Source organism: Styela clava, chromosome 4, assembly GCF_964204865.1.
Source record: "Styela clava chromosome 4, kaStyClav1.hap1.2, whole genome shotgun sequence".
NCBI classification, from domain to species: Eukaryota; Metazoa; Chordata; class Ascidiacea; order Stolidobranchia; family Styelidae; genus Styela; species Styela clava.
This window is the reverse complement of record NC_135253.1, coordinates 18,690,342-18,716,950: the sequence shown is the minus strand read 5'-3', so window position 1 is coordinate 18,716,950 and position 26,609 is coordinate 18,690,342. Positions and strand designations below refer to the sequence as shown.

The 26,609-nt window shown below is 35.8% G+C and overlaps 5 protein-coding genes across 5 annotated transcripts; 3 read left to right on the top strand and 2 right to left on the bottom strand.

The window, feature by feature from the left end:
* Positions 1-161: 161 nt before the first annotated feature.
* Positions 162-6,071, top strand: LOC144422066 (uncharacterized). The gene is made up of 6 exons (XM_078111828.1): positions 162-694; positions 1,757-1,836; positions 3,101-3,116; positions 3,738-3,977; positions 4,607-4,833; positions 5,138-6,071. Exons 1-6 carry the CDS (start codon positions 634-636, stop codon positions 5,318-5,320), a joined length of 807 nt encoding a protein of 268 aa, XP_077967954.1. The 5' UTR covers positions 162-633; the 3' UTR covers positions 5,321-6,071.
* A 6,632-nt stretch (positions 6,072-12,703) lies between these two features.
* LOC120327111 (nucleic acid dioxygenase ALKBH1-like) lies at positions 12,704-14,183 on the top strand. Its single transcript, XM_039393509.2, has one exon. It carries the CDS (start codon positions 12,836-12,838, stop codon positions 13,736-13,738), a length of 903 nt encoding a protein of 300 aa, XP_039249443.2. The 5' UTR covers positions 12,704-12,835; the 3' UTR covers positions 13,739-14,183.
* A 35-nt stretch (positions 14,184-14,218) lies between these two features.
* LOC120327112 (signal recognition particle 14 kDa protein-like) lies at positions 14,219-15,203 on the top strand. The gene is made up of 2 exons (XM_039393510.2): positions 14,219-14,367; positions 14,693-15,203. Exons 1-2 carry the CDS (start codon positions 14,219-14,221, stop codon positions 14,898-14,900), a joined length of 357 nt encoding a protein of 118 aa, XP_039249444.2. The 3' UTR covers positions 14,901-15,203.
* Positions 15,204-15,569: 366 nt separating this feature from the next.
* On the bottom strand, positions 15,570-18,680 carry LOC120327110 (glucose-6-phosphatase 2-like). The gene is made up of 6 exons (XM_039393507.2): positions 18,533-18,680; positions 17,931-18,013; positions 17,510-17,689; positions 17,147-17,231; positions 16,613-16,736; positions 15,570-16,169 (listed from the first exon to the last, which is right to left on the bottom strand). The coding sequence occupies exons 1-6, from the start codon at positions 18,665-18,667 to the stop codon at positions 15,751-15,753; spliced, it is 1,026 nt and encodes a 341-aa protein (XP_039249441.2). The 5' UTR covers positions 18,668-18,680; the 3' UTR covers positions 15,570-15,750.
* A 45-nt stretch (positions 18,681-18,725) lies between these two features.
* Positions 18,726-24,715, bottom strand: LOC120327109 (ubiquitin carboxyl-terminal hydrolase 40-like). Its single transcript, XM_039393506.2, has one exon. The coding sequence runs from the start codon at positions 24,582-24,584 to the stop codon at positions 20,553-20,555; it is 4,032 nt and encodes a 1,343-aa protein (XP_039249440.2). The 5' UTR covers positions 24,585-24,715; the 3' UTR covers positions 18,726-20,552.
* Between the last annotated feature and the right edge of the window lie 1,894 nt (positions 24,716-26,609).

Below are 26,609 nucleotides of genomic sequence, written 5' to 3'. Positions count from 1 at the left end.
TAATGGATCCTTAGCCGGCGTTACGCGCATGTGAAATAAAGTAAAGAAAAATCTTAATGAAAGCTTATCTGATGTTACGCGCATAAGAAATAATAGTAAAGAACTAAGATATATTTACAAAGCAAAATTCCTTCACAAAAACGACAAAATTTCTTCCCGATTGGGAAATGTGGCTTCGTCTTTTTACAAAATTGAGTTATTTAAAATATTGAATGATTGAGCCCTTATTTGAAAAACCCTTGTTTGTTTACGAGTAGGCCTACGCCAAATTCATTGTTGCTGTCTTCGCATAGATAAACGGAACTGCATGTAGTGAATATTATCCATGCGCAAACCGCAACTGACATTTTTAGGAATTACGTGCTACGTATCATTGTGCAGTATCAAAAAGATCGCAGACTTCCCTTCTCGAACAATAGCTTCACGCGAACGTTTCTCTTATACAGTATATTTATAATGTTTAAAATAGGAGCGAAAACGACCGACTTCAAATGAAGCGGTTGACACTACCCAGGACATTTTTTCAGAGTGTTCTTGTGTCGTGCAAATATATACACCTCATAACTTTGAATTTTATATAATGCTTCATAATATTTAACCTAAAGGTATTTAGAAACTTTTTCAGACGATAAAATGAATGTGCACTGTTATCTGTTATTGTTGTTTGGATGGGCATCCATTATCGGAGGAACAGGTAAGAGTTTAGTTTAGGTTAGCAATTTAGTTTAGGCCAGGGCCTGCCTTTGACGAAGGTCAGAGGTTCAAAAGTCCAAATCCATGTATATTGAGTTCATGGAGCACTAAAATTCGTTTAAATTTGATGATCTCACAAAGACTAACCAAAAAGATCAATATGGACAATCTTGTCAAAAATGAGACGCTTCGTTGGACACCGGCATAAGTTATGACGATAATAATAATTTATTGGACAAGAAATGTATGATATGTGAACGATACGTATCGTTTTGTCATTACCTTTTTGTCGTGCTTGTTATTATTCTTGTTGATACTCCTATTTTGTTCTGAAAACATCGCTTTTCTGATTCACTACAGGACAAATTGCTATAAAATTTTCAGCGGGTGAAAATTTTATTTTTTCTAGAAATGTATTACTTCTATTTATTTCAAAAATTTCTGTGGGATTCGTTTTTGTATGTGATGACGTTATCAAAAATTGCGCGTTGTGAACACTGCTGCACTGGTAGTCACTGTGACAGATTGCATACCCGTACTACGGCGATTGGCATAAACCAGTTCGCCATTAAGTACCCATTGATTTTTTTCTTTAATTTTTTTTTAAATATTTAATTCGATTTTATCCTATTTATCACGTTCTGTTAGATTAGACTTCCCCAGGGTTGCCGCCGCTCGATAACCAGTTTCACCCTGGAATGCGATATTTTTTTTATTTTCTTCAAGTTGTGTTTGTAGGTCGTACTTTCAGCATCGCGAAAAAATAAATTGCTGATTACTACTTCTTTTTGGCCTCCTCGTCCATATACTTTAGCTTTCTTGGCTTTTTATACTCACTCAATAGTAACCATCCTGTTAAAACCAAGAGTAGCAGCTGACCACACTCACGTCATATTGAGCAAAATTATATTATATACAATATACATGATATCGTGCACAGTTATTATATTTCCAATGTCATATTATTGAGTATATACGGTACATACGAGGCGCATAAAAATTTCAAACGTCTGTAACACTGTTAATGAAGATATTTCTTAAACATATGACACGTTTCTTGCAGTCACAATATCGGTCAATATTAAACTCGAACAAGGAAGTGAAAATTCCGATGAATCATACGACGAAGAGATTCAGATTCATGTGAGTTATTTTTGCAGCAATGTACAATGTACGGTTTTATATGAGTAATGTTTAACCAGCATTTGTTAGTATTTGGAGTAGGACGAGAAATTATTTGTGGACCTAAAACAGGGCTTCCCAACCTTTTTACGCTGTGGAACCCCTGAATTTTTATTCGAAGTTATTCACAAGCATTGAGATCTGTGGGGTCAGGTTACTCACTAATTAGGGATGGCGAAATCGAGTCTGGATTCGATTACAGAATCGATTCTCCGCGGAATCGATTAGAATCGATGCATTGGAATCAATTCTTAGATTAAAACTCGGATTGCAAACAATGTGTAACGTAACGTAGCAATGTGTAACATATATGTATAAACTGCTTTACTGTTATGCTGAGTTGCTACGACGCCGCGAATTTCACTATACATATATATATACCTATATATATAATGTTAAAATCTGTTTTTATATAATAAAAAATCTTTGTGGGTTCTGAGGGATTCATTTTTTTGCGCGATTTTGTATACTATGACAGATTAAATACCCATTTATACTACTTAATTTTGGCCTTCTTGTCCGCCCGTATATTTGAACATCGCTCACTTGTTTTTTCACATGGTGTGGTAACTGTGGTTAAGGGAGTATGTTTTCGCGGTAAAATATGCTTCGGAATCGAGATTCGGAATCGAGAATCGGAATCGAAAATTTAGGAATCGGATAAGAATCGAAAACTTGTAAGCAGTCATACTTAGCAGCCTTACTCACTATGGAGTGCCATTTCTGCATTATCGTTCAAATGCATGCTACTTACTAATCTAAGCACTAATACAACAAGTGCTCTTTCGTTTATTTCAGTTTATCCAACAACAAATGAAAAGAGAAACAACTATAAAATGTACCTATTTTAATATAATTCGCACTTTATCTGCGGACCCCATGTAATCGCGCTGTAGACCCCGTTGGGAAGTCCTGACCTAAAAGCTTACCCACGGCCTTTTTTACAATATTCCTTGTAGCGGCAATTCTATAGCATATAGATTCTAGATACTAGATTCGACCTTTCTGCTCAAATACTGCTTCAGTTGAGAATTAATTGCGTATATTACAGGTCTCGTCTAGGTTCAATTGTGGAATATACAAAATTCTAACTCCTTATGTCTTGTCATATCATTATAAAAACTTTGCCCCATTCAAATTTTCAACATTGAAATAAGACCTAGTATTCATCTAGTATTATGTCGTATATTATCATTTTCAAACTGTTCTGATTTTATTTCAACAGGGAGATAATCTGGATGGTGAGAAATATTTTTGTCGAAATACGTAGCCGTGAAAAAAGTTGAAAGCCTAATATTTTGAAGTCAAATGTGATGCTAATTTTTTTTATTGCAAAGCAAAATTTACTTAAACAGTTTTTAAGGAATAGTTTCATTACAACAGCGGTTCCCAAACTGCCTTTAAATGAAACTCAATTTTATGATCGTTAATGTGTACCTTACGCCTTTTGTTTGTAAACATGGAAATAGGCCTAAGGAATAAATGCAAAAGGTCAAATTTTCCTTCTCAAAGCTGACTCATTTCCCTTTGAAATACCATAAAAATCACTTGTGTTTGCCAATTTCGGTTCAGCAAATAAATAAACTGCATCTCAGGAAATTGCGAAAGTAGTGTACACCTCTATTGTTACGTAACAACAGAGGCAGACACTACGCAGAAAACGACATAAAGAGTTCAAATGAATATATTGATCATATTATATACACAGCATTTCAAATAAAAAACAATAAAACATTTATTAATTACAACATGTAAAATATTCAATCATATATTAGGTATGTTTAATACAATTATGTTAATCTTCGGGCGCACTAGTGGGAAAATTACTTTGTTCCATTGTTACAATGTTGTAAATTGCTTAGATTTGAGGCGGAAAATGGAAGAGAGAATCAGCTTATTGCTAGAGCGTTTCCCCGGAAATCAGGTTTCCATAACTACAACATTCTATAGCGACGATGACATTACAACGAGCGTAATTAAAAGCGAACAGGAAGAAAACAGCAAAGTGATCGCAGCTTGGGAAGACTTGCCACATCCGCAAACCACATACAAACCGAAAAAAAAAATATCGAAGTCGTATCCAGATGATCAATACAATTTCTGTAAGTGCTTTATTTTTATTTAATTCAAAACTACTACAAGCTAAGCAAATTTTATTATTGGACGCATAGTGGACCTATGGATTGTTTTACATATTGTTGTTGTTGGTTTGGTTGTGAAAAATCACATTTCCTTGCAATTATTGGACCAATTGATTTCGATTATAGCCTACTAAGAAATGGCAAGGTCCCATAAGGCGCGATATCACATACTGAATTGTGCTGTTTTATAGTAATTATTGGAACCAGCTTACGTGTTACTTTGTCTCCGTGTTCATATATTTGAAAAGTGGTTCGCTGATTATTATTATTCATATGGTTTTGGCTTATGTCGACATAAGAGAAATATATACATAACGCATGATTGTCACCAGGTATGTTCATGTCGATGATAAATAAAGTACAACCGGTGTTAGCAAAACGATTTGACTTGCCGGTGTTTCAAATTTCTTACGACTTTTAAACCAATAAGTTCAGCAGTTTTTCAAAAAAGAAACATTTACGATTCGTAAAATAAAAACTAATCAATACTGACACTGAAGGCACATGTCAGCAGATTCGCTCGATTTTAGTGTGAAACTTATCTAGTAGGAATTGACGTCACACAATTGAACACGTTTCATTTAATTTAGTCTGCTGTCACCCACATACAGAAAAAAACTATACAATTCTGGTGAGCAGCAGCGAAAGTGCATTCAATCGCACACAAGCTTCGGCCAAGTGCAAAAATATCAGTCAAGAGCTCGGTATAATTTCTGACAATAAGTTGTACAATGCTCTTAAAAATACCACCCGCCAACTCATAACAAAGCAGAAAGGCTGGATCAATATGTGGACAGGAATGGAGTTTTCCCCAATTGTGAGTAAATCTGAGTTGTCACCGAAGTTCATATTATATATAACATTAATATTCGATTAAGTATCGATGTCCGTTCAACTTTTTGATTCTAGTCGTTACCGCCGCAATGGGCTGGAATATGGCACGTACTAATTTCACTTAAAAATAAAGCAGTTATTTATAAATGGTAGTGTTTTGCAATATGCAGACCTAACATGAGTATAGAAATTTATTAAAGAATGAGAAGTTATCATTCACGTCACTGTATCCGAAATTCCCCAGCATTTTATGTTCAAATTTATATTCCAAGGACATTTACTTTCAGAAAGATAAAATCACCTGTCCAGTTCCTTCAAAGTTTGAAAAATGGCGTCCAAATAATAGGTGGAATGGAATGGAATATATAAATCTCACAGCAATTTATTTGCACATTATTGATACTGACGACGGAATGGTAAACGCAGAACCCTCCAAACTCTTGTACAGCGTTTTTTGTCAACCTCGTTAAGATCATAACGATGTCCCCTAAATTCAACAATAAAGGCATATACTTGACGGCATCACACTTTATTAATGACACGTGAGCAATAAACAGTTGAAAAAACATACTGAAAAAAAAAGAGATAAAAACAAATATATATATTATATATACTGATTTATATCGTATTTCAATCGACCATCCCCGTTGCGAATATCACCAAGTTTTCAATATATATATGGAGCATCGCACATAAATGATTTTATCAATTTTGGTTCAAACAATTTAATTTTCTGTGTTAAATACGATATTCTGTACAATATCCATTGTTCATGCACTGTTGAATATTCGTTATATATTTTTCATTCCACTCTATTCTCTGTTCTCCAAATGTATAGGGTGTCCATATAGTCTTAAAGTTGCAAAGGGAATTTAACAATACCATATATATATTGTTTTGGTCCTCACGGATGCATTAAATGAAGTAAAAATACTTATACAATTACTGATTGAATACAACAAACCTGGTTAGGATATATTGAGAACTGACTTAGGAATTTAAATTCTAAAGGAACTTCATGGACACCCTGGCATATTAAATTTTAATTTTATATTTCTTCAATATTGTTCCAGCATGAACTTGAGTGTAACGAAGTTGTATCCTTGTGTATGTTTTTCTTGATTATTTTTAATGGTCTCGTTTTAAATCGACGAATGAATATACTAAGAATTGATTTGATTGCATTTCTCGTTTCACTTACGGGCGTGGCATGATATTTTTATTTCATCAGTTACCAATAAAGCTATTTGAGTATAAAACTTTTCAATTGGAAAGACGATGAATGTCAGGCGGGGGAGCGATAGAGTGTTGGTTGTTGAACTACTTTAACCTTTTTTATTCCTAGTTAGAAATTTGTAGTAAAAGACGCGAGGGTGGTTTCATAAGTCATGGAACGATAATAATCTTAAGTAAAACACAATAGAGCAGAGTATATGAAATTATTATTTAGAAGATGCATTCCGTTATCAGGCTTGTTATTCAAAATGGAATTTTCGTACGTGATAGATAATAGCCTTATAATATATTATAGAGCGCGAATACAATTCTAGTTTTCCCGAGAAACTGGCGGGAAGATCCGCATGAAACTTGACATAATCGAAACCAAAGAATTTTTTTTGTGATTTGAATTCGGGAACCTGTCACACACGTGTGATTTTGTGACGTAGAGTCCGTTTGGCGTCGATTCTGTGATGAGGAAGCGTTTGTCCGACCACTTGGAACTTTTTCGAGTAGCTTTAGCGTTAGAGGCTGTTTAACTAAATCGTCATATTTAGACATTACTTCTGAATTTTAAAGTAAACGACGTCAATAAATTTTGTCGCCAATAAATTTTGCATGACTCGTTGTACACATTGTCCCATTTAGTAGACACCAAATCTAAATTTTCATGAATCTAATCATGTTTATTGAATTGTGTTTCAATGGAAATTCCATGAGATGGGACAGAAAGTAGGTTCTTTGGACAAGCATGGGGGCATCGTCACGCTAATAGCCGAATTGCGTAATTCATTTTTAGCAGTTTTGAGAAAAACGTAAAAAACTTCCTAATGATATTGTTATGCCATTGAGAGTCAATAATTTGCCATGGTTCAATTTTTTGATCGTATCCGGATTTAAGTTAATTTGTATGACGCAGTTAAGTGACGTCATAATGGCGCACTGTGACTTAGGCAGAAATGTGTCTATGACTTGGGGACACACGCAATTTTGCAACTTTAGTATATGCACCAGTCCTGAAAACTAAACATTCCAAAAACGAATGTAATTCTCAGTATCTACAATGTCTAATCCCAAAAATAGCTAATTAGTTTCAATTACATTATTTTTATGTTTAAAAATATATATTTCGTCAATATAACACGTTCTGCACACCCACCGAAATAAGACTATGAATAAATATAATGAATAAAACAGCAATGTACCCAATATAAAAGCCAACCAAGGTGAATTGGACTCGGACAGTGAACATCACAAGTGCACGTCTTCCTATACTGTAGTATAAATTCAAATTAATACGCGCTAAGCTTGAATCCGAGATGCAAAAACTCGAAAGGGGGGAAGGCATGACGCGTTGTCGCCCCGTTTGAGAGAAATTTTGATGTGAAATTTCATCTACAAAAAACCAACAGCGTCGTTTTACGGTCGCGCATATTGGTTTCCCAGTCAAAACGATATTATTCTGTGCGTTATCATCGTACCTCAATTAACACCGCCTGACTTTTTTGACTTCACGATATGATATCTTTTTTATTCGGCGCTGATAATTATAAATAAGAGTGCGTGATTGTTGATTGCAATTCCGGAAGGCGTATTTTTATTTCTCTCCATGAAACAGACATGTACGAATTTTACCGCCGTTATGGGTACTCGAATAGAGAGAAGGAGACTTCCTTTTCTGAGTCAATCACTTTTATTAATACAAATTACAGCGCATTGAAAAGCAAAATAGAATTTATTAGCATTAATTTACAACGAGTTACGGGTAATAATTTACCGACGGCTATCGCTAACTGGTAGCAACGATAATTGTGTAAAGAAAAATTTCCTTGCCTTTTTGCGTCATATTTTTCAATCCCTAATTTTACATAAAGCGTGTCAATACCGTTTTTGTAACTTTAGAAACGTCGAACCAGATAAGTAAGACAGATATATAAATATATATATATATTTATTTTACGTTATTTGTATTTATTTTACTTTTATGTATTATTTACTTGTTCCAGTTTGCCATTACTTATGGTATATATATATTATATATGCGTTTTTATTTTATTCTATTCTTATAGTTGCCCGTATTAAAATAGTGGGAATTCCCCACCGAGTGTTGATTAGCATTTAGTAATGCTTAACCATTCTTTATTGTTAATATCAACACTTGATATATGAACCATGGAATATCATACTGTTTTTGGCTGTTTTATTTCGACTTGGGGGAATAAACAGCAAAATATCCATATCCTTTCAACACAAATGCTGATTTTTAGGTTTCTCGATCTCGCGAAATTTAACGAAGCGCTTTCGCGACCAATCGGAACGGAAAAAGCGAAAGAGCTATTGATTACACGGCGCCAATACGTCGCCGTGATAATTAATGTTGCGATTATCAAACAGCAATACGACGACGGAATATATATTGCGTAATAAACTAACACAACTTCGTCTTTTCGGCATCGGTGAAGCGATTCAGACGGCAGAGAAACAACAAAACGACGGGATTTTCCGCGGACCGGTAGAAATCCTTTGCGGACCGGCGGTTAGGAACCACTGCACGTGGGCCTGTAGGCACATAGGCTAAGACTTAAGAACATGTGAGAACACTGTTTATTTCATGTCTGATTTCGGATCTAGGCGAGGCGTTTGCATTGCACCCGAGAAGTTCTAACGAATGTGAAGATTAATTTCGATAAAGTAACTATTTGTAATCGTATTATAAGCAATAGCGTGGCCTGGAATGTCGGATTTCGAATATCACAACCTTCGAATATCGTTTTTACTTTTTATAAGAATATCGAATGACAGGTGCACATCCCAGCGCCGCCCATCCACGTTTTGATTGAAAGTATTCCACACTTATTTTATGTTTTATCGTAATTGTAAACATTCGCGCCACATTAAATTACAGCCGGCGCGAGAGGATTTAAATCAACGCCGACTTGAAGTACTTATAACGTCGAGGATGTTTTGAGTGAAAATATTCTACAATTATTATCTTATACTCGTATTTCAACTTAGTTGAGATATAGTCTGGGCGACCACGACATTAAATCTAAAAGTATATATATTGTGTCGCAATTAATTGTTTTCATCCTCAGCTTCGATAGTGACTGAGCATAACGATATTTTTATTTTATTACTTGCAATCTTATATACAGCGTATAAAATTTTTTAAATAAATATTATATATATTATTATATATATTATTAAAAAAGCTTTAAGCTTTAAATATTATTTAGTACCCATCGCGGATTTTATCGTTCGGTTTAAGTGTAAAAAAAACGTAACAGACGAAAGCCGAAAAATAAAACTCAATTTTCGATCTTAAATTGAGCAAAGAATTATGGAAACTTTCTTCGTCAACGCCGCAACAAAGTATGAAATACATGCGGATTCATACGAAGTTCAAGAAAATGCAATGTTCATTTTATTCGGGTATTGCAAATAATATATGTTTATTCCAACGCAAATGTTGCTTATTAGCTTGGCTATTCGTCCGTTTTATTTTGTTCGATTTCGTTTCGTCGGCAAGTGCCAAAGTAAGTTAAACTATCACAATTACAGAATTACGTAAACAATTTTGCCGTAATTACGGAATTGATTTTGGTCGTTTACGTGCAAGCCTAACAGTGACGTCACAACGCTTCACGAAATCAATTATGACGAAATAATGGAAAGTGTTAAAAAGCTCGGGCAGATGATATCCTTCCTAGTCGCGGAAGTTGTGTCGGGGGCGGCTTTATGGCCCAAATGGATAATAAATTGAAAACATCATTGAATAAAAACTATTTTTTGTTATAAACGGGTGGTCTTTGATAGAAAAAGATCCGCAAATAGATCATGTGCGAGAGGATGACCCTTCCCCGAGCATCGACTTCCTTGTCTATACGTGACATTGGCCAATCAGCAAGATGCAAAAAGTGACGTAACAATGCTCCCTTTGCGCATCCGCTCAGACACTTTTCTCACTCAGACAGCTTTTCAAGCGTGGTCGTAAACATTACCTCGTTTTCGCGTTTTTGAACTCTATTCGTTAGTTTTCAGCTGTGTTTAGGAAACTTAAATATAAATCAGATAATTCAATGATCACTCTGTCTTTCTAGGAGTTTTAATTTAATTGCAATAATAAAAAATTAGTGTAGAAATAGCTGTGATAGACTAGGCTGAAATTCTCTACCGTTATTTTTAAAAAACAGATTGTTGTATGAGATGAATCATGATGATGGTTTGAAACACATACCCCATTCTACAGGCGCAAACTCGCAAAAGCACTCTTAAAATAGCCCCGAAAATTTTGCAATGGTAAAGTATGAGAAGAATTTTTCGGGGGTCAAAGGTCGGGGAAAGGTCCATTGCTGGAGTCCTTGCCGCCGTAGAGTGGTTCACATAACAGCTGGTCGGTTACGGCTTCCTCAATCATCAATATCATGCTTCCGAAAACAAATAACTAGCTAACTAATCCCATACCCGACCTGGATCGGTAACCGGAAGAGAGGCCGTAGTTCGCCATACGATTAAGCCGTCTTATCGGCTTTCGTCTCCCCCGGGATAAATAGGTAAATCCTTCCTTCCTTCCAACTAATATTAGATTCATTCCCGCTCAGATAAAATAGTATAGCGCACTGCTTCTCAACTAGTGGGCCATGGCCCACAGATCGGTTGAAAGTTGCTAGTTTTATTTATGACACAATAAGTAATTTTGATTGTAGCAGCAATTAATGAAGATGCTGTTTTCTGCTACTGAGTAGTAATTCCCATTCTAATCATAAACGCTAGAGATATTTACGGTTAGAGTGTCTATTTTTGCCGGAAGATCTTGATTTTTCTTGTAGTTTTCCCTTGCAATAAAAATTTAATGGGCCATGAAAGAAAAAATGGTTGAGAACCACTGAACTATAGCGCAATGAGGATATTATATATTGGTATAGCTATATAAATATAATGATATTTTCTTATCTTTTCCAAAAAATAAAGGAATTGTTAGGGTAAAATACTGAGTAAAATTTGTGACAAAACCTGCTTCAAAAATAAATAAATGTCGGTATGTTAGTCGTTGGTTTAAAAACAGTTCAATCTATTTCCCGGTGACCGTACATTTGAACCCATGTACATTTGAACCCATGCGTATATCCATGGGTACAATCTATATGCGGGTGCTAAAACCCATGGGTTAGGGTTAGTATGGGTTTAACTATCCGTGAAACAAAAAAAATTCCATAGGTGCAATAGCATACAGGTGCAATTGTCATGGGTTCAAATGTACGTGGGTTCAAATGTAATGGAACCTATTTCCCGATTGGCGATGTTGCGACTTGCTGCACAGGGGAGTTCAAAAGAAAACTTACGTTCGCTCTTTCGCCCGCTAGTAGCCTATGTAATGTTGAACGATTCGGATACACACGATTGCTTGTTTTGTGGTGTGTGTGACTTTGTGCCTTGTAAAGGGGAACGCTGAAGTGCGAGGTGCAGTTTAGCATAACATGGTACGGTAACTGTCATATTTAACGATACCATTTAGGTTTAAAATGCTGATTTTTAAGTCCATTTTTCTGAACGAATAACTGGGGTCTCGGACCGTATGCGCCCTCTAGTCTGTCTAGTCGGTAGCATACGGTACCGGTAACGATTTTGTTAATATCAGAATATACGGTAGTCCACCGTACCTGTACCCGTACGGTACCGGTAGCAGAGTCTTGGTGGGGTAAACGGTGTGGGTCCTCGTGCTACCGGTACTGTAAGCGTTAGGAATACCGGTAGCCTACGGACGGTCTTACTACTCAACTGAATAGAGCGCGAAACAGCGCAGAAGAGAGGGAAACATTATACTACAACTACAGTCTGACAGTAGTAGGGAATGATCACGAGTTTGTATTAGTAATCTTCAACATCTTTAAATCACCACGTCAGGTGGGGGTTAGGAATATAAAACGGTAACATATCGCTTCTTGTCGAAACGATAGCGATAAGAGAGAGATCGTTGACGTTAGTAAGTTCATTATACTCGGCACAGATGCCATTTCGGACAATCATAGCTACGGTACCGTATATGACGCGATTGTGCGACAGTGATTTAATTTTTCGGAGACGTACTAAGGTGGGGGTAAGAAATATTATACCTATAAAATCGGTATGCTACGCAGTACGCACACTAGAAGTTCTTGAGGGCGCGTACTTCAGGTGACCCTTTTTGTTTATATTTATCCTGATTTGGATGACGTGGCTGCAGTATTTTTTTTTTTTTGTAAAATGTTCGGTAGGTGCGATCTTTTTGCGAAAGCTCTTGATTATATTTGTCCTGATTTAGACGACATGGCCGCACTATTTTTTTTCTTTTGTTCGGTACGGTATTTTAGCGAAAGCTTTTGACTGCAAAACAATTTTTTATCTCAATTTCAGCAATCAGTATTCAATGCAAAATATTTTTGGTCTCAATTAATTCTTTACACAATGAGTCGTGCGATACAAACTGTGAAAGCACATGTACCATTGATTAAGTTTCCAACACGACTAAAGTGGACGCCAAAAATTCCAGAAGCACCAACAGCTCAAGCCATACCGAATATAACTCAATCAAGAACTGCCAGCGAGCCAGACACTATAGAAGTTTTCAGAGTTGTACCTCAAAGATTTCGTAGAAGACTTATAGACATTCACGAAGTGGAATACATTCAACGAGGCGGGCCAGAGTAATATCAAAAATATATCACTAATTTGCAAACTTTGATTCTCTAATAGAAAATTTTATCTTGTTGTGTTATATAAGCTATGACATGTCAGCTGTTGAAGTAATTGACAACTTCAAATCTGAATTTAAATATTACAAACAGAAAGCTGTTACTCCTTCATTCGAAAATGTAATAGATTTCGAACACGTTTCGACCCTTGATGGAAAAGTATCAAAAGTTGAATTACCAAATGCTTCTAGGACATGGGAAATCTATTCTGTTAATGATGTTTCTGGGTTATACTTTGCTAAAGGTATATTTTCTGATGAGGAACAAAAGCACTGGGCAAAAAAATGTGTCAAAGATTTCACTGTATCACCCTACTCTACCAATTTAGACCCTTTTCAAAGTAAAGAATCAATTGACACTGCTTGGAGTGACAGTGTTGAAGCTTTCAAATCTTGTAACGAAAAAAGAGATTTTGATTTCTTGAAAACGACACCGATATGGAAAATTAGATGGAGTACTATTGGATATCACCATAATTGGAATACAAGAAGATATGAAAGAGAATCAAAATCCGATTTTCCTTCTGAACTCGCAAACATTTGTTCAGAAGTATTCGATGCATTGGGTTTCAAAAATTACACCCCAGAAGCCGCAATTATAAACTATTATCACGTAGGGTCAACACTATCGCCCCATAAAGACATATCTGAGGCAGATTTAACCATACCATTATTCTCAATAAGCCTTGGTTTGGATGCCATTTTCCTGATAGGTGGTGAAGAAAAGGACATCAAGCCAATTCCTTTGCTTCTCAGGTCTGGCGATGTTCTGATTATGAGTGGAAAAGCTCGCACAGCCTATCATGCTGTGCCACGTATCATGCCATCGACCAGACTAAAGTTTGAAAATGACGATTTTCTTTCTTTTTACCTGCAAAATGCTCGCATCAATATTAATATTAGACAAGTGGAATCTGAAGAACATGCTTTGTCATATTAACTCTTGTGCATTTGATGTTTATTTTGCTTGACAGCTTTCATTCAAAATAAAATTTAGTTTTTTGTGACAAAATATTTATGTCATGTAAATGTGAACAATACAAAGTTTTACTAAAGTTGCTTACAAGATGTCAAAAATGAATAAAATATCTGAAATTGTTCATATTGTATTAGTAAATTCAAAATTAAATCAATGTGATATTATCAATTATTTAAAATATATTCTATATTAAAAAGGCTGTTCTAAAATTATTTTTTTCTCGAATCTTTTGCGGCAAGAATGTAATAAGTCTATGTGAAAAAATGTGCCTAATCAATATTTTACAATATCCCATTGCTAGTTTCAATAGTGATAACAAATAAAGTTTAATAAAAGTGATATTGTACTTCTAAAAACACCAGTCGCTATATTATTAATTTATTCAATGTGTGCTTACTTTTTTCAGTTTTAAATTAGATATCAAGAGTTCTTCGATACAAGATGGTTCTGCTTGAAAACGATGCGTTTCTAATCGAATTGACAACACTATATCAAAAGAGCAGAACTTCAGGAACTGTTAATTTAACTATGAAGAAATATGATGGACGAACAAAACCAACACCGAAACCAGATAAACCTAACCGGACAAGGTATTATTATAAAGGCCTCTCAACCTTCATTCTATTATTTACTCAATTAATAAATTTTATATTTACCACTACACATATAAACTAACTTTTCCATTGTGCCTCAAGTCAAATCACTCATTTTGAACAGAAAGGAAGATGGGTGTCATATAATTGTAGAAATGAAACTAAAATGAATTGTACTATTTAGTGGCTAAAAATATAACCCAATAATTGCACCATGAGTTGGGGTTACATGAGAATAACTCCCATTCCTGCCTCAATGCACAGTAGGACTCTTGAATTAAACAACAATTGCTCGTTATTTATCTGAAAACTTTAATTCCAGACCTTCCTCGCCACTTGAACCAGTTCAACACGACTTATGTTTGATACGAGCGAGCAATGGAAAAAAGAAAATCAGCACAGTCGTTACAGCTAAAGACATTAATCGATTTCAAATGGCATACACAAGCGTATTACGAGGAAATTTTGATGCGCTAAAGAAAAGAGACAGAAAAAAAGCAAAAGCACCTACAAAGTCTCCACAAACATGAATTCTTAATATTGTTGGAAGTGTCCATCAATCAAACTGAATTTCCTGATGCAGTAAATTTTGGATTACAAATTTATATGTTATTTAAATTCCTGGAGAAATAACTTATTGGATTGATTGAACATCTCTAACGATCTTAGTGCAATCATGTTACAGACCGGTCAACAAGATATGAGAGGAAAGACCTGAAAATCAGGACAATATTGTGTGGTGTTTTACAGATTAATGTTTTAAGATTTTTATGCTTTTGTTGGGGTTCCGGTGGGAATTGTTTTATTGTAAATAAATTATCCAGTCATCATGATCTTGTTCATTTTGCTATTTTAATGTATTGGGTTGCTGATGCGCTTAGACAGTCGTTATCCAGCCGTGCTCAAGCAACAGTTATTCATTCACATATCTGGTGTGGATTGGTAACTGAATTGGCCATTAGGCTGGCTTAAATAAACTTATTGTCTATGCTTTGTAACTGGCACTTCATCCTGATTTCGGAATCTGGTCCTGTCGAGAACTACCAAACATGGATTTATTTCTTTTTCCATATATACGAAAAGTGCACAAATCTACTTCCACTGGAACTCCATTTAAGTCACATATTGAGTTCAAGGTTCTGGAAGTAGATTGAGCACTTTTTGTATAAAAAAAGAATTGGTCCTGTGGAAATCCAAAAAGTATGCATGTCAAGTTAAAGGATGCTAAATGCTGCTAAGTTCATTTGTACTTCTCTCAAATAGAAATATTCAAACAACTGCAATTGCACCAGTTTATTTTGGAACGTCATAACAATATATATAAAATCACAATTACCTATTATATGCACCAGTATCTCACCTACATTGTTTATAAAAATGCTAATCTGTCTTGTGTGAATACGATGTCACTGGGTGATGAGAGGAAAATTTTGAAAGAATGAAAGGAATAATAAATACTACAAGAAAGGGAATTAGTGTGTGTTTAATGGCACTGAATATATAGAAAGATAGCATAGAAGTGTGTGCAAAGTGGTATAATTCTAAAGCATTTACTGCTAGAACACTTAAAATACATTCTAAAGCGTTGAAAAGCAGCCCCCTGTGTTTATGTATCTTCAGTTTCCTTGCAAGCAACTGTGCCAAACCAAAACCAGCTAAGATGAACACGTCCCTTATCAAAGAGTTGTATGGTGTAGTATTGAGACTGACCCACTCTTCAGGGTTTTTACACCATTTGTTAGCCAGCGACAAAGTCCAGTGGAAATCCACACCTAACTGTCCGAGCGTCCAGCTGAATCCTGTATAAAGCAGTGAATTTTTGTAACATAAAGAAATCATCCATCTGCCAACTTTTCATCAGATTCAGAAGGTGACTTTTTATGACTGTTTGCTCAAATCAAGATGCCAAGGTCACACACATCAAGAAGTAAAGAAGAGTTATCACAGGGCAAAGTTACATGCTACTACTGAATTGTTGAGAGTTACTGACGCTGTATAGAAATATGGTGGTCCGTTATGTGCCAGCGAATAATCCAAGAATGGAAGCAGTTCAAGTTGATACAATCATGAAAACAGTAGTGAATTCCGCATAATTAAAATTCTTGGAAAAATTTTTTTGACAATGAACATTACCAATTATTGGAGTTTTTTCCAAGACCGTAAAAAAGATTCAATTTTTTGTTTGTATGGTTTTGTTTTGTATGAGGCAATGTACATTTTTCCATATTATTATTTGGCTTACCTATGCAAGAGAAAAATAATCCTATTGCGATTTTCAAATAATCTTTGCAATGCCAATGCTGAACATCTGTGTACTTGTCTAGACAAACAGCAATAACAATTCCACATATTGTTCCCGCAATAACCTGTTAAGTACAAGTCAGTGCAATGTCTATTTTTCAGAAAACTATTGAACCTCAAAGAAATATGCAGCCACTGCTCATTCGAAAAGTTTTTTTACTAAGGAAATATCCGATAATCAGAAATATTTTCTTGTCTCGCATCACAGCCTGAGTGGAATTTTTTTAAACCTTGAATAGGATGGAACTTTACTTTGAGCGTCACACATGTCCAGGGAAAGATTGATCATATGACGAAGTGCAAGGGTGAAGAAGTGTTGAGGAAGCCCAATAGTACTCTCATACACAACCGTTACAAGTAAAATTGGCTAGGGTAGCACTCAGCATCAAGAATCAACAATGAATGAAATGTTCTCTTGTAAATAATTTGAAGCAGATTTCTAGGTTGCAAGTTTGTAACACTCTCTTGTACTAACCTGATGTGGGAAATGAGCAGCAATAAATATTCTGGCTAGATTTACAGGAATCATTGCAATCAGGAAAATCAAATAAGGAAGGAACCTAAGAAAAAAATAAGGTTAGAAACATAGTATCATGTGCAGCACACTTCCATATGGGTTCTTAGAAGGTTTTGCTTTCGAGACATAGAACTTTTTTGTTCAGCATCGCTGTTTGCAAACAGAATTTGAGAATCCAGAGAGAGTATAGTATGTCTTATTGAAACAGATGAATGGATTACTGGATAAATGCACGATTTAAAATTCATATCGCACAAATTGATGTATGCACGGTTCACATTACAGCTTTTTTTTTATAAAAATTAACCATTATGAGCTGACCTTGGCATCCTGGAAGAACTTGCATCAGCAATAATATAAAAAACAGCAGCAGTAACCATTGCATGACCTGATGGACTTCCAGGCCCAGTCTCACATGTTAGGTGGAATTGTTCCATTTCATCAGCAGTATAATGTTTATATTCATGAACCCACCAGTATGGCCGATGTCCGAATAGAACCCTGAATGTTCAAGCACATTGTGAATTATATTCATAAGACAATTTTTACACAAACTGTCAACTATTCACCCAAGGTTCGACCACTTCACCCGAAATTTGTCACAGGAGGAATTTTTTTTATAACAAGCCACTGCCAATAGGAAGAACAATATGTACTAAAGTTACTAATGTCTCTGAATAATGTACTATTCACTTCCTATATATAGAAATAACATTATACATGACCCTACCAGATTACTCACCATTTAAAGACAATATTAAGCCATTCTGACACCACTCCAGCCCACATTATCCTTCTACCATGATGATGACTCAATGCATAAATCTGTGAATAGTGGTTGCATGTCATAAAGTGAACCACATACTAAGTAAAACACCAGCCAAGGCCATGGTATCTCAAACTAAAAAGAGCTGATTGTGATTCCAAGTACGCGACAGTGGTTATACAATGAGATGATTCTTTCCTTAATTTTAAGAAGTATAATTGCTCATGTCACAGTTTGCAAATATCTGGACTATTTCGAAGCTTGCATCAATGGTATATACCCGGTCGTGGGATTCAAAGTTTTGTCAGCCGGTTCCTTCACAAAAGTAATATTTTTCAGCCTCTGTTGCAAACAGAACATTGACAGTAACCAGGTATGATCTCATGAAATTCTGTGAGACAATTCTATAAAACCGGTGCGAACCGGCTGAATCCCACCACTGTATATACCCCTTAAATGTTTGAAATAAATTTCATTGTGCCATAGTTGAAACTCCTCTATGCGAACTTATTATGGTTATTTGCGATTTTACTTTCTTAATAACGCATATGGAGAACACAGCTTGATTCAAGACCTACCAATGGAAAATAAATAAGAAATGCATTCCTTGGATCTCCAGCTTTTGACATAAGCAACATCGCATTCTTACTTTCTGCTAGTGATGTCTGAACATAGCGTACGACATCAACTCCACTATGATGGAGGTAATCCATATTTCAATCAGAAAATGAGCCAAATTGATTAGTTATGATGAATACATTTCTAAGTTGGCTAATAATAGAAAAACATAGCAGTGAAATGAAACTTTCAAGTTTAATATGTTCAAGTGTTATGCAGCAATTATGATAATATAACATTTTAAATAAAAGAAAGGAAATTTTTTTAAAGAATGATTAGAAACTACAAAACTGGAACATTTCCTATAATTGCAGCCTTGCAGGCAATATACTTCGACAAGGGGTCACACATCAAACAAACTGAGGAATATTTCCCAATTTAGACGAAACGAAAGCGACCTAATGAGAATCATGCTCCTTTCAACATATCTCAAACAAATATTTCATGTCTGTCCTTGTGTTTAAAGAAATATTACAGAAACATATTTGTGTTGGTGTGCAGCAAAAATTTTAAATTACTTCGGATAGTTCAATGTTGCTGCAGCATGCATACGGACCCACCGACGCAAAAGCACAGAAAGAAGAATAGGTAAATAGTCCCACAAAAACCTAATCGATAGCACATCTTAAATGAATAATTTCCAAATTGAGAATATAAGGGCAGATACAGATGAAAACAATCTTTTTATCCCTGTTAAAGCAGTCATATACTCCTGATGGCGATAGTTTAAACATGCGCATGATATTTTACAATAACAATCATAAGAGGAGCATCATTGTTTGCAATAACAGTGTTGAAATAAAAATTCGTACTAAAGAAAGCCGAGCAATAAGCATCTTATAGTAATATTACAAGTTAATAGAAAAATAAATAAGATAGCAGAAATACTATATTAGGCACATTGGTAATTGGAACAAAAAAATACACTACAGGCTCGGCGAGAGAAAAAATTGGCAGATAACAATAGAAAGAAACTTTGCAGCAAAATATAAGAATTTTCTCTAAGCAAGGCTCTGAGAAAGCATCAACTGTATTCAGACAAGTATGACCCTGTGATGGAGTTGGTGGGCACATAACTGTCAACCAGAGTTTTCAAACTAAAACATGAAAACTAGAACCTTAGAATTGACAAATGATGGAGGCTGAGGCAAATTCCAATTCTCCCTTCATTCTATTCACGATAAGAAATTCAACAACAAAAATATAAAAAGGTATATAGAAGAGGTTGGGCTGTGTTTTTTTTCTATTTCTTTTGAACTAGTTAATACAGAATATGGTTACTGTTTCAGAAACAATTAGTAATAATTTCGATAATTGAATGATTTAGAGCAGTAGTGGAGAGAAGCATCACACTAATATACAGGGTGTCCAAAAAGTTCCGCCCGATTTCATAGCATTACCAATTGCAAATTTGAATAAATTTTGTTGTATGATAAATAGGGACTACAACATTCAACATCTATACCATCCAATTAGAAACAGGTTGACTATAAATCTTTTCCAAAATTAAAAAAAAAAATAACACTTGATTATAAAGACTTTTTAATCTGGTGAAACTTTTTGGACACCCTGTATTGCTTCTTATTATATTCTGAATTGAGCATATCACAATCCCCATAAACTGGGAAGCATTTGGAAAAAGTTAAATAAACAACTACAGAAAATTGCATAATCACACTATATTGTTAAAGGTTCTTACAGGTTAAATTACAATGGCATTGTAAATGATGGCTCAGAACATCTCAATAACAATATTTTAATGCATAAATACAATTTACTGGCCAATTTCTACATCAAATTCTAAATGTTATTCTTAGGTAGTAAAGAAATCGACCACAACAAGAATGTCCGACAAGAAACATGTTCGAATTAGTCCATTTTATAGGCAAATTACATTTAAAGTAATACTGTTTTAAAAATTTGAGTTATTATTGTGTCTCAAAAATATGAAGTGAAAAATGACATTTCAAGAGTAAGAAATCAAAACTTGTCGACATGAATCTTTAAAGTTTCTTCTTTTCTGACTTTGGAAGTTTTCTTTGTTTCAGAACTCGGAGAAGTAGTGCTTGCCTCAGAATTTCCATCCTCAATTTGAGGAGTATGTCCATTTGTTTCCCTTGATTTAGAATCCTCATGTTTCTTTCTCAGTGTTAAATCTTCCTCAGTTCGGAAATCAGAAACCTCTGGACTTTCCGATGTTTGCAACTCAGGAGAGATGTGTTTAACGCGAATCAGGTCTCCATCGAGAGGGGACAGTATAGCTTGTCCAGTTTTTCCACCACTCAATTTTTTGTTTTTGTTTGATTTTCCCTGAGCCTTTTTTTGCTTAGCACCTTTTTTAGATTTATTTTTTGCATCTTTTGATTTTTGATCGCAATCTTTTGCTTTGATAATATCCCATTCCCAAGGTTCTTCTCCTCTTTTTGCAAGAAGTAATTCTTTAATAGGAATGTTTAATTTTTCACTCAGCATGGCAGGAAGTCGTGCAAGTGGGTGCGATTTCTCCCAATTTAGTTCACAAGCATTAGTATAATCTCTGCTTCCTGGTATTTGAAACAAAAGGTTTAGTATTACACATTCTGGTTTGGGCAAAGCCTCAGTCTTTTGGACAGCAATAGGTGTGTTTGATCCAAGACGTAACCGCTTTATACTGGAATTTTCTTGTAAATGAAAACGAGATGGAAATTTATGTGAAATTGAACGAAGACAAATATCTTCGATTTTAATCAAATTCTTTTCAACAAAAAAACCGAGCTTAACAATTTCTTGCTTTAGATCAAATAAAGTTGCATCTTTTTCTACCTCAACAGAGCCAGCTAATTTTGGTTGCGTCCTTATTTCATTCAAAAATGGATTCCAAACAGATAGGTTAGCACCATGCTCTATTTCAGATAAGACATCTTCAAACGAAGATCTTTTAGGATAATACCAAACTGGAATTCCAATTTGACCATCAGATGGAATACCTCCCGGACAAAGAACAAGAGTAGAACCATGTTTTATAGATGTTTTTTCAATGACTGCTTCTGGGCTTGTTAATATTTCACCGGCTTCTTTTTCTGATTTTAATATTCTAAGATGTCGTATCCCATCCGAAAGATTGTGCTCTAAAACAATTTTATCGATGAACTGATTCACAGTGCAATTCTTGTTTAATACAGCATGAACAGCTTGAGACTTTTTAACAGGTAATTTCAACTTACTTCCGTTTTGAATATAAACAGTTACATGATACTCTTTTTTATCAATAGGCTGTCCAATCTCTAGTCTCACAGATTCCACACTGCTGGATAACCCTGCCTGAAGCAGGCTTTGTTTTTCATGTAAGCACAGTTTCAAACTGTCAGAAACATCCTCAGAAGATTTTTGAATATACAAATGGAGGTTATCTAGCTCGTAATCATTCTTGAAGTCAGGTAAGAGCCAATGCAACATAGAAAATTTCAAATGTTCAACTCGAATGTATGAATTTACTTTCACGGTTCCACTTATGGCCGTTGTTATGAAAATATTATCAGGAGAATCAAAATACCTGGACGCAAACAGTGTTTGTTCTAGTTTCTCTCCCGGCACAATTTTTAAAGTTAAGTCGTCATCTTTATTTCCATTTTGAGACATATCATCATTTGGAAGTGATATTTCAAGAATTAAATTTTCATCGAATGACTTGGTCACTTCTCTTAAAGTTTTTCCAAGTTCATTTTCTTTGAATTCAACCAGGTTGTCATTTTCTCCTTTAGTTCCAAGTTTACTTTGGGTCACAGTTTGCAACTTAAATTTTTGTAGAAAATAATCTTGCAGTTCACTTATGATAACATTACCGAAAGTAATACCTTTGAAATGAAAAGAAACCAGACTGTCATCACCAGAGATTCTGCAATGAACATCAAGTACAATGGGTTCATTCAGTTCACCAAATTTTACTTCCACCCCCTCTAACTTATCGCCGTCCCATAAAATGACGTTCACTCCGTTCTCGAGTAGAGATTCATTTATGGGTGTGCTCAAATTAGAGTCAATTTGTTCGTATATGTGAATGCCACCATGGCCGAGTATTTTCATTATATTGCATTGTATTTTTTCACAATCTTTATTAGAAGTATCGTCCTGATGTTTTTCTGCCATCTGCGTTAATTCCTCTACCATGTCTCCAATGTTTTTCCGTCTGTCGATTGAATAAGAAAACCCACACTCGTTTGGGCCTTTGTTCTCTGGGTCAATTAATTTAATCAAACCATTTTCAAGCTTCAACATTTTGGGGAAGAAAACTCGCACTGTTACGACGTTTAAATAAACATCATATTCATTTCGTAGTTCATCCAAATCACAATTTTCCTCTTGTATTTTTGCTCTTATATGGTCAGGAATGCCATTAGTCAAATTACCAAGCGATTCTAATGGTCTCTTAAGATCCTTTCTTCTATAAAACAACATATAAGCACTCTCGCGTCCCTCATATTGAGTGATAATATCATGGGTTGTAATAGGTTTAACGTGAGAGTCATTGAAATCAAACCAGACATTACATAGCGGATGTGTGTCGGTGTCATCTGCAGTGTCAGATTCGATAGCAATAGGTTCACTCACGACATTTCCATTAAAACCAGAATCTTCAATGTTGGTGTCCGTAACCCCGTTCACCAGTTCAGTAGATTTATATTGTCGGCTTGCATCACCACCAGCACCATTTTCACATGATTGTGGATATACAGGTGATTCAGAATTATTCATCTCAGATGATGATTTTCCAATATTGCTTCGAAATGATACTGTTTTCGTTCTTGTATCGACAATAAAAGTATCATAGCAGCTCTGTAAGAATTTAGTCATTGTGCCGTATTTTCTTTTGTACTGTTTACCCCACGATGTTCCACTTTCATCTCGAAACGCTTCACCCAATTTATTCATTGGGACGTTTTCTCCACCGAGTTTGCCTAAAACATATGCAAGCATATCAAGTGGGTCTTCAATATAATCACAAGCTGCTGCATCACTTTTTTCTGGCATGGGTGGTATGATTTTAGGTGGAGTGGGGTTATAATTAGGAGGGACAGTCCCCAGACCATCAATATCGCGAATGTATGCATGATAATGCCCACCATGGGCGCTACCCGAATGAATAATTACAGAATACAATTCATAATCATAACATGCAGATTTTTCATCACACGTCTTTTCACAATAGGACTTCATACTGAGTGATAGCGGGAATTCAAATTTCCTAGTTTCTTTGAACCTTCGAAATGTGTTATAATCGAAGCTAAATCTCAGCAATGAGATCGTTAATATAGGTGGAAGGGTTTTTATCACGGCTCCTTTTCTAGCATCAACAAGTTTTTGACATTGATCGCAACGATATTGATTTTTTCCATTCATTAGTTCAGTATCAACAAACATATCACGAAGTACTGCTGCAAGATTGCTGTGCGAGGAAATAGCAATGTTAAGATCTAAGAAATCTTCCGTATTTTCACTCACTTTTCCACAGCTTAGACAAGTTATTGTGTTGGCAGATGTACCACGATACAGGTTTTTTATAATATCATGCCCAGAGGTTCCAATCAAAGAATCTTCAATAGCACAAAATAATATTCTACTCAACTCTTGGACGTCATGTTGTTGTAACTCCTCACTATCTACCCATCCAAAGCTCTCGGTCAGCCCCTCAGTAGTGCAAGCATACTGGTCAAGCAATAAAAGTCTGGCCAATAGCATCTGTAATTGAATTGGAATTTTCCGAACTTTAGCATTTTTCTTTTTTACATCTTGCAATTTTCCCAACTCGTCAGGTCCCAATCGAAATAATTCTTCTCGTAACTCGGGAGTTAGTAACAACGTTTGAATAAGAGAGTTTAAATAACACGTAGCTCCTTGATTTTTAATTCCACAAAAACCAGTCTCTCCCCTTCCAGGCGGAGGTGCCTCAACCTTGCTCCCATTTATTTTCGCAGGACTTGAAGCTTTTCCTTTCTCTTCCTCCATCTCTGGCTCCTCAAACATGTTACCAAACATCTATTCTGTAGTCGGCCAATCCATCAAAAGAAACATTTCAATGTTGAACAGAACTCTAAATCATTGTTAACTTCATTGTTCAACTTTAAGCATTATATCAAGAATATTTTTCTGTAAAAATGAAACTCTATCTAAGTTTTCTGAACAAGTTGGCAAAAATTGCAAGTGCAGTTTTAAGTATTTTGTGGCAGCTGAAGCTGCCGCAAAACTATGGCCGCCATGGCCAAACCACGGCGACTGACTTTTTAGCTGCCACAAACAAATGGCAAGATGCCGTTACCGCGGCAGCAAATTGAAAACCAATAGCCAGAATAGCGGGTAAAATTTTGCTGACGTAACCAAGGCATGTCGGCTGTCATGGCAGGGCTGCCCCTGATGGTGACGAATATTGGGTAAGTTGGAACATTTTTCTTATGGATACAGCTTTGATTGATTTGGGGTTAGGTTTCAGGTTTAGGTAGATATAATTCTGCATGACAAACTCAAATTTCGTGAATTTGGTAGACTACATGACTTTGTGAATATACCGGTAATACTCATTACTGAAAAGTGCCATAAGACCATGGCTGCATGGCAAGAGACGCCGCAGTTCGTTCGTGCCAGGAGCTGCCATGAAGTGGTAAGAACTCCCAAGTGCAGTTTCAAGTATTTTGTGGCGTCTACAGCTGTCGCAAAACCATGGCGGGATTTCCAAACCACGGCCACTAAGACCAAACCCACGGCGACTGACTTTTTAGCTGCCACAAACCAATAGCGAGCTGCCGTGGTTACGGCAGCAAATCGAATACCACCAATTTTACTGCCGTAACCACGGCAGGTCGGCTGTAATAGCAGGGCTGCCCCTAATCTGCTGATGGTGATAAATATTTGGTGAGTTGGAATGTTTTTCTTATGGATACAGTTTGGATGGATTTGGGGTTAGGGTTAGGGTTTAAGTAGATATAATTTCGCATGATAAACTAAAATATGGTACATGAATTTGTAAATATACCGGTAATAGCGCCATAAAACCATGGCAGGAGACGGCGTGGTACGTTCGTGGCAGGAGCTGCCATGAAGTGGTAAGAACTGCGCCTCAGAACTCCAACTCAAAAATTGAGCTGGACTATAAACCAGCTAGAATTTACTTGCCTTTTTAGATTTGCAAAACTTTTGATTTTTCCAGAAATAAGAGAGGCCGTCGTGTGCCATATGTTTAAGCCGTTTTATCAACTTTCCTCTCTCTCTCTGGAAAAATATGTAAATCCTATCCTAATAATAACTCACGAAATAATAATCCTTCATTCAAGTGAACTAACGGAGATAGACGAAAATGTGCTCTTTTAACTGTTTAAAGCTTGGATAACTTTGACAGCGAAGCTCATCTGTTCAGAGATTCGTTAGATATTCGGTGGCTATCTTTATATGGCCTTGTTCGGGCAAAAGGCGCAAGTACTGAAGTAGGGGTCGTATTAAGTCATGTTGCAACAAAAAAAAACTGCCCACTTTCCGCAAATTTTTTTGGCTAATTTTGGTGTACCGGTACCTACGCTATCGCATTACCGGTACCGTCCCTGTATACCGGTACCGGTAATGAAGCCGCTCGGCGGCTTTCTTCTTAAGATAACGATGACTATAAATATATTATTCTAGATAATTATATACAGTACTTGACAAAACAAGATTCACACTAAAAGCACTAGAAAGTGATCCAGGAACTGAAGCCTTTAACACGAGGGGTAAATTAGATAATCCTGTCTGTACGGTACCGGTACTGCGCTATGACGTCGGTAAATCCGGAACTGAGTTCAGAACTTCCGATGTGAACTAACTGGTGGCCGTATCTGAAGGCCGCAGGGTGGTGCTATGCAACCATGCAGATCAAAGCCCATATATACCTGATGCAGATGGTAAATCTACTATGGACCGCGTATTATTGGACACGAAATAATTAGTCTCTGTTAGGATAGGATAGAAAAAGATCTACATATTTATCCCGGGGCAGAGAAAAGACGATATGAAGGTTTGACCATATGGCAACTACGG